The sequence below is a fragment of the Rhea americana genome, unplaced genomic scaffold (genome assembly GCF_003343005.1).
Source record: "Rhea americana isolate MKP2758 unplaced genomic scaffold, rheAme1 scaffold_147, whole genome shotgun sequence".
NCBI classification, from domain to species: Eukaryota; Metazoa; Chordata; class Aves; order Rheiformes; family Rheidae; genus Rhea; species Rhea americana.
Window position 1 is genome coordinate 1620315 of NW_028185561.1, and position 9166 is coordinate 1629480.

The 9166-nt window shown below is 37.9% G+C and overlaps 1 protein-coding gene across 2 annotated transcripts in view; it reads right to left on the reverse strand.

Moving 5' to 3' along the window:
- The window catches only part of CEP162 (centrosomal protein 162), a 49683-nt gene extending 40976 nt beyond the window's left edge, over positions 1 to 8707 (reverse strand). For both annotated transcript variants that reach the window (XM_085299203.1, XM_085299205.1), the window contains exons 1-3: positions 8473 to 8707; positions 7010 to 7092; positions 2290 to 2428 (exon numbers count right to left, since the gene is read on the reverse strand). In XM_085299203.1, coding sequence (XP_085155329.1) covers positions 2290 to 2428; positions 7010 to 7069 — 199 coding nt within the window. In that variant the 5' untranslated portion in view covers positions 7070 to 7092; positions 8473 to 8707. The remainder of the gene's footprint in view (positions 1 to 2289; positions 2429 to 7009; positions 7093 to 8472) is intronic.
- Between the last annotated feature and the right edge of the window lie 459 nt (positions 8708 to 9166).

Genomic DNA, 9166 nt, shown 5'->3' on the forward strand with positions numbered 1-9166 from the left:
CATCTTTCTAAAATATTGCAGGTGTATCTACATGAGTTTAAATCACAGCATGGTTGTAGTGTGAGAACACGCATATAAATCCTCTCTTACGTGTGGGATTCGTCATTCTCAACTATAACCACATAAAAGTCATCTATTCTTATAGCTACAGAGGGAAATTCAGTTTACGCTGAAGAGGTGAAGCTGGCCTGTGCAAACGGCTCTCCTGACTAAGTGATCTGTGTGACAACTATGCTTTAGTTAGCAAAATGGCATTTGTCATACTACTGGTTGCCTCTATACTACATAATTCCTAATCTACCACTGTACAAATTAATACAAATGGCAATTGCTGCCACTTCTGAGCACCCAGTTTGACAAATATAGCCCTTTCCTCATGGGATCCTGCAATCAAGAGCTCTGCTTCACACCTCAGAGTCATCATCATCTGCTAAGACAGCACCTGGAAAGCCCTCTGGGAAGACTTAAAGGCCTCTCTGCTCCGAGGTTTCAGAAGTACTGGGTAGGATACAGTTCACTACGTATGTCACACAAGCGTGGAAGTCTATGCACGTATGGGTAATGAACAGAGAAGTAGGTGAAGTAAAATTAAATCTGGCTGGCCAAACAGTGCTCAGCGGAACTTCAGAGCCAGTTCTAGCATACTGACTTATTCCTAATGGTTATGGATATGCTCAGTTTTATTACGTCAAACTGGCAAGACATAGTGGACCTTTGATTCAAAAAGCTTTACATATAGGTTACCTTCAACTAAGTTCTAAAAATTAAATTTATGAACAGGTTATCTTCTTTTGCAAGTAAATGGATCTTTATCTAGCAAAACTGGTAGCCTCACCTTCTAAATATTTTCCAGTTAAAGGAGAACGTTGTTTAAAAAGACACCTTAAAAATTTACTGGAACTGTTTCTATGTCAATAAATTGCAGATCAAACATATTTCACTTCTAATAGCTTTTCCTCTATCTGCCAGTCCTGGAATTTAACTACTCTTAGCTTAAAAAAAAAAAAAAGTGTTGGAATTGGTTTGGAAATGAACAACCTGGAATGTTCACATAATCTCTTCTGATTCAACTTTGTGTTGGTACTTAACTCACACAAGMACTGTGCTCTATAGTCTATTTACCCTGTCCTTTAAGTATCCACTCCAGTGTTTGTGGATAAAGTAGCATGAGCTGTTTCAAAKGGCTTTATGGGTTGCTTCAAGCATCCCAGAAAAACCACAGGCAGAAGGATGCTGAACTTCTCAAGTCCCCAGGAAATTTTCCTTGAATTCTCTCAAGCTTCTACCATTTCAAAATAAAATGAACAGAAATGAGATCATGCTAACTGCTTAATACTCACACTTTGCCCAGCAAGAACATTCTGTCCTTCAGTATTTTGAAAACCTGTAAGGAAATCATAGCAACCCACACCTAGTACAYAGTTGCACTGTCCGATACAGACTATATCGTGTCCAACGTAGTTTTCCAGCACCATTTTACAAGCTAGAGACAGATGAGCAGTCCAGACAATACCTGAACACCTGTCAAGYGTATGCCTACATGGCACAATTGCTGATTAAGATTTGGCTCCTAACTGTGACAACACTGACAAGACAGAGCCTGTCTTAAAGTCAGGGACTACCAGCAGTACCTCTAACTTCACCATATGAAAAACTGACTTCTGAAACATAAACTTTATGTAAGTCATGAAAATAAGATGCCACCAGTTATTGCAAGAACAAGAGGTGATCAGCCTGTGGAAAAAATAGCTACTAGTAGGGYTACTAGTAAATAGGGTAACAGTGAGGAAACGGAACTGGAAGTGGAAAGCTTGCAAATATTGTATTTTCTTCCACAACTACATGAGCAAATAGACACATTTTTGAACCASCTGCTGTTGAAAATATTTTCTTTGCTTTCCCAACTTAATTATAAATACAGTGATTAGCATAAGACTATACAAGTTGTAAGATTTTTTTTCTCTCTAGTTTTTAAAATGGATAAAACAGATTAGTGAAATATTAGAAGCATTTTTTAACCAGAGTTTACACCTTACATTTTCTAAGTAATTTTTATTATTTATAATGTATTCACTTTAATAGCTTGAAGGCTTCAGAAAAACTAGTGGAAAACTTGCTTATATCTTGATCTCTTTTAGATAAGAGAACCACATTTTATAATTGGCAAACTTGCAACGTGCAAAAGCACTTTGTTGCATTGATTTAACCTGAAAGCAAGCACATATGAAGCAAGACAAAGAACTAGTCTGACACCCTGTGGCCAAAGAGTTATAAGACTATAGTATTTACCACCATCATCAGAATCTTCCTCAGATATCCACCATGGCACTGAATCTTTTTTCTTTGATTCCTTTTTCCTGGGCTGTCCCAATGTTTCAAGAATGCTGGATTTTTTCTTTGAGCTTCCAACTGAATCATCTGAAAGAGACTGAGCAAATTGTACACAAGATTAAAGACAGTTTTTACATTTTCATATTAACTGTCTTTAGCTGTAATTGTTGAAACCAATTGTCCTAAAGTGTCTTAAACAACATAGTAATTAGTGTTAGCAAAAAGCCATGAAGTGTAAGACTTTCTGAAGAATTCACAAATGAAATGCAYCATATTGGTAAACTTCAGAAGCTTCACTTTTTAATAGTCACAAAAAAGAAATATAACAGTATAGTCAGGATACTAGAGGCATCAGAACTGTCTTTTAGCCACTTCTGAGATCAGATGCTTGTCTTTATTCCCCAGGACTGGAAATGTCAGACTTCCTATGTACCTTGATCTTAACATATCTCCTACRTGAATATATTCTCTTATTCAGTGTCTGAACAGTTAATTAACTAAACCTACTGTAAGTGATATAAAACTTTATAGAAGGAGAGGAATAGCAATTCTTTTTCTGTTCTTCTTTTTAAAAGACTTTTTATGGCTTCAAAACAGCCCTGTTGTCATATGAAGTGTCCACAAGTCTTTCCCTTACTGCTATTCTGCAGTGACTTAAATTGATAGGATCTTGTAGACCTTTTTTTCCTCCACAGTTGATTCTGACTGAAGACTTAACATGGATGACTAACAAATACATATGAAAGCTTAATAAACAGAGCCAGAGAGGAATGCCTCTGGCATTTACTATTAATTTTCATGAACACAAAATATAAAGTGAATTTCGGAATTCTGACTTGCTGGGAGCTGGAGTGTTGCTTGTGAAGGTTTACTTTTAGAATATTCGTAATGTTGCCCTCTATCAAGTCAGGCCAAACAAAACAGTTTCTGCTCTGCTGTGTACTTTTAAGGGATGTAGTCAGGATTTTGTCAAGTTGTTACACACTGTAACTAACTGAGAGAATAGAGTAGGCCTTTAAATGAACATACACTCTACTGGGTGGTTAACTTCTAACACATTCAATTTCAAGCAGCAGTATTATTGTCAGAGATACCATCTCTTGCACAACTTTGTCATGAATGTACAAAAAAGTCAGACAGTGGGGAATAAAGAACTGTGTGTACTTACTGTGTAAAACCCTACAGTATGTTTTATTAGTACAGTCCTTTGTAGTCCATTGCCCAATTACTGTTAAATAGCAATCATTAACATAAAAGTTCACCTCCAGTTTCAATCTAAGCTTAAGTTGTACATGGGCCTASCAGGAAAGCTCATAAGTCAAATATGGGTGACATAAACTTACCATTTAAGAAAAGAATAATTTTAAGGAAATAATACTCTTGCTGATAGCTTTGACCAACAACATCTTCAGAGTTTATAGTTACACTTATAAAACTAAATCCCTGTCATAGAGCCTCAGAAAGAAAATTAAGTGCTCTAAACCTTTCAATTTAATAAAACATAATTTTAGTAAATTGTGAAGCTGCTAGACAACAGGATATACTGCAACTTCTTTCTGCAAGTTGGCTCAGTAACACAGAACTGTTTTAGTTTTACATTTTTAATACACGTTCTATAAATAACAATTTCCTCACACTGCCTCCAGCTAACTAAGAGTACTGACAGGTGCTGGGTGCAAGTTCTTTTATCACTTGCTGTACCTGTTATGTCTAACAGCATCTCCTGCTTTGCAAGCAGAACTTAGATGATGCTTATACTCCTTAGGGTATCATAATTAAAGAAACCAAGACTCCAAGATGTTGCTCTCGAGTTCTGGAAACTTTCTACATCCAGCACCTTGTCAACTGCAAACAGTAAAGTTGCAGCAGCTGTGAAAAAAATGCTGACACAAGAATACCAGCATGTTTTTCCAAAAGGTCAACTGTTTCAACAGTAAAACTTGTTTTTTTCTTCCTTAAAAAAAAAACCACACAACTTTTTGGCCTGGTAATGGCTTTTCAATGCTTCAACAAGTGGCTTGGACTTCTTCCTTTCTCTCCCCCTCAGACAAGAGTCAGTCTTGCTTTTTAGGAATAAACAATTGACACCTTATTTTTTGTCTAATCTCCAGTTAAACAAAAGCAAAAAGAGTCATTTTTAGGACTGAGATGTCAACTATTTGCTGATTGTTATGGCACTTCAAGCAGGACAACCGGAGCACTGTACATCAGAAAACTCCTCGCATAGCATCTCTCAAGGGAACTTAACAGCCAACACTCCGAATACTCGTATGAGCTATATAGTACGTAGGATGATACTTAAGGGAAATTAACGTGGACAGTAAGGGAAGTACAGTATGGTAAGTAGATTTGGGCAAGGGGGGAAGTAGAAGGATCACAGCTACATGAACAACAGAATAGGAAGAGAATTATAGATGACAACAGACTGTACTGTAAGTGTTGGGGAATCATTAGAAGACCTAGTCTATATGCATGAAATGTTYTTACACAGAAGGAAACCCAAATGACTAATGACAACAGCTTAGAATATTCTTTTCACTGACAGTTTTTAAGTTTAATGTATATGTCAAAAGACTTCCTTTTCATTCTAGACATCTAGTCTTTAAGTTTATRTATTTTCACCTCAAACAAACATACAGCCATCCTTCCTAAGCAACAGCAGTTTCACCAACAATAAGAATGAGCAATTTAAAGGGGGAAACCATTCTGCTCCTTTTCTTCTCTGAAAGATTCACTTAAATAAGTCTTCYTCAAGTTATTAAAAATGTTTTTTGCTGTTCTCCCCCAATTATAATCTCACCACAAACATGACATACACAACTATGCATTTCAAACAGAGCACACCACCTTCTCRTATTTCTAATGTCAAAAGGTTGCACAATTTCTATTACATTCTATACATATATATATATAAAATATTATATTATATAAAAGCARGGATAGATACAATGGAAGATGGATGCATGTAAAGCAACATGGAGTAGATAATGTCCCTGTTATTTGGGTCTGTATCTAACTAACAAATCATAAAACAATTTCTTAAATATTTAATGACTGGATGGACAGTATATGCATTTAAGCAAGCTTAAGCACTTTACAAAGTTTTTGTTTGAAATGAGGAAAAAAAAATTAACACATTGCCTGTTAAAAGCTACATTCTCTGAAACACRCCAAATGTGGCTTAAGATAGTTTAGTACAGTTATTCTGATTTTTTTTTCCCCCACTCATGCATTCTCAATTTGGTGATAATCGAGGAGGGAGAAGAGCATATCAAATGAAAAACAAAATACTAGAAGTTATCACATGCAGAGTTTTGTCAAATGCAAAAACTAAATCAAAAGAATAGACCTCTCCTCCTCCCCAAAGCAACTGCCTTCAGAACAATAATAAGTAAAATGCTTTTGAGAGAAAAGTAGAGCCAAGTGTTCCATTTTTACTTATATTAATATAATTCCAGTGAATTCAAGAACATCTTAATCAAGAATGTCAGCCACTTCAAGGCCTACCTCTACCTTTAGGTTACCAGTGTATCTTAAGCTTCAGGTGACRTTATTATTCTATTCTCTCAATTTAAAATTGCTCAGTGAAATTACACTTATTCTGTATCTGTAAAAAACACCTCAATAGGTGCATGTTCAAGGCAGAGCTACAGACCTATCTGGGAAAGCTAAAAACTTTGTGAAAAAAGCCACCTCAGGTTACTAGAGTTCTCTACTACACAGTAGGAAATGTGAAAAAAGCCACCTCAGGTTACTAGAGTTCTCTACTACACAGTAGGAAATGTGAAAAAAAGCCACCTCAGGTTACTAGAGTTCTCTACTACACAGTAGGAAATGTGAAATTTTTATAGAAGTACATTTTTCACAAGTAATGAAATTATAGTACAGTCTTCATGACCCAAAACTTTTAGCATGCTTTAATATAGCAGAGAYCCACCTATACTCTTTACTACCTTTAACTATGCTTATATACTATAACAGCATCCAGTAAAGGTCATATATATATGTTTTTTTTTTTTAATCTTAGGTTTAAGTTTCAAAATTAAAAGTCTATATCCAACGAAAAAAATTTATCAAGTTATGGCATTCTGGCCATTTCTGATAATTGCTAGCTTAGCCACCTCTTTGAATGACTTTGCCTTTACACAAAGGCATCATGCACCATCAGCAATGAAAGCATTCATATTAAATTTTTCCAATCGTTACAGCAAATTTCATTTGGTTAGGATTAAAAAAAAATATTTATATAACTCAATTAAATTAGGTATTTCACAGAAAAATATGGAAATTCTTTCTGTAACTTGCAGCTAAATACAGAAAAGTGTTTTGATCTCATTACCTCTATTTTCAGTTATTAACTCAATTTGAAGTCGCTGCTACTGTTACTGAGAAAAAATACACATGCCATCAAATTAAAACAAAATCAAGGAGGAAGCGGTCTTTCTGAAGATATAACCTAGCAATAACAAAACATTCACATTTAATCACAGAATTGTYTTCTTGATTTCAATACAGCTAAATAGTAAGACTTAAGATTAGCAATTATGTTATGACCCACACAGATGACCACTGTGYGAATTAAAGATGCAGCTGTGCTTTTATATATTTCATACTCTCTCATAGTCAATGTTTTACTGGAGAAAAGAGTGAGAAAATATAGCTTTCTTCAGAAACATACCTCTTTCAGGAACTGTTCAAACTGCTCATCTAATTCTTCTTTTGAAAATCGATGGGCCATAATGTGCAATTGGATTTCACTTTCTGAAAAACCGAGTTTAAACACTAAGATTTTAAATAAAAATAAGGTTAATTAAAAGCATTCTGAAACTAGAGGCAGTCTAAAKATTTCCTGCTTCCACATACAAAACTGTATGAAGGATACCAAGTTTCAGCCCCTTTTGTAATTCCCTCCAAATCTATATCATTTATTGAAGCAGACAGTCAGTGCCTGGATTGTCTAGATTCCTTAGAATCAATACTAAATTCCAAAACAACAGTGTCAGTATTTTAACTTTTGAGGATAAAAACAATACAAGTCTACTTACCATCTTTACATTTTCCTTCAAAAGACAGCTCTYTTACTCATTAACAATTAACAGTTTTGTCAATAATCAAACAAGAATATTGTAGAGATACTTCCCAAGCATTCTACAGGTTTTTAATGCCTTTCTGTTTCTTTTCCTAAATTGTGAGTATCTGGCACTGTAAGTTTTGTCTCTCATTCTCCATTGTGTTTAGGGCTCAGTAAACAAAAAAAGTAAGTCTTTAAAATTACAGAATTGTATTCAGGTTTGATCTGCCCTGCTACGGAAAAAAGCCAGTGGTCCTTGCCTTCTTTCCACACCCAAAAGTCTGTACTGGTTATTCAGATATAAAATACAACCCACRTTCATAATGCTACATAGCTTTTTGCATATCACAATGCTCAACATACATGGTTACTTTCAAAAATGCATACACACAGCAGCATTAAACTACGCTTGGATCTTCCAGGCTGAGAAGTGTTACATACACATAAAAGGGCCAAACATTTGCAGAAATGTTTTTACCATGAAAAAAAAAATCTCCCAAGATGGAGCCCTCTCAGTGCACTGGGCTGTTACCTACCTTGTAAATTGATTTTGACAAGCAAGTTGTGACAACTGCTTCCTGTTTTCACTCTTTACTCATCCATAGACCACCCAACACTTTGGCAGTGGGGGGAGGGGGGAAGGAAGCAAAAGGTTATAGCAGACTACSCAGACTTTTCATTAAATACGATATCCTTATGTAAGTACTTGGAAAATATCTCTGAAAGCATGTTAAGAAGATTATGAATGTTACCTCTCATGACACACATAATCCAATATCCTTTTATATTTTTACAATCAAGGAACACTGTAAGCACTGACAGGTTAACAGTTTACTAGCCATGCCAACTACTTAAACAAATGGAGAACATTAACTCCAGGCTTGACAGAAAAACAAACCTGATTTTCTTTTTACACACTTAAATGTCTACTTYGTAATCACAGCTCTTGCAAAAATTAATAATATAAAGCTTTACCTATTTTGTTCAGAATAACAACTACATGTCAGCTTATTTCTGTAACAGAAAGTCATGTATAAAGTTATCATTAGTAAATATACTTTCAGTCTTACTTTAAAACAGGAAGCTCGCAAAAGACTTTTTAAGTCAYAAAGTGAAGTCAGCTGCCCGGGTATTTGTATTCTATCAGAGCGCAGAAAGCAACACTTTTGGGAAGGCAGAGCTAAACCACGGGACTTCAGGACAACTCCCACAGCCTCGCCGCAGTGTGGCACAGTCAGCGCCTTCCCCGGCAGCTCTGACCTGCCCCCGCCTCGCGCACCAGCCCCACGACCAGCCGCGACCCGCGGCTCCCGCTGAGCACCCTGCAGCGCTCGCCAAGGCGGCCGCCAGGGGCCGGCCCGCCTCGCCACCCCGCGGCGCGCTCCCCTCAGCCGCGCCGCCGGGGCCTGCCCTCCTGCCGCGGGCTGRGCAGCGCCGGCAACCGGCGGCGAGGCGCCGGCCCCGCTCCTGCAGCTCCCCGCCGCGAGGTGCCTGGGCCGGGCCCGGCGCAGCCAGCTCCCCACCCGCGCCCGGCAGCCGCCGTCGGTTGCCTAGGAAACCCGCGCGGCCACCGTACCGCCCGCCCAACGGTGACCGCGAAGGGCGGGGGGTGGGGGAAGACGGCCGGTGTCACGTGACGCCGCCAACCCCGCCGGCTCTTTGCTCTCCTCCCCCGCTGCCGCCGATACGCGTGGAGGACACGTGACCTGGAGGAAGGGGGGGCGGAGAAACGCTCCCCAGCGGCCATTGCTACCGTGGCAAAGG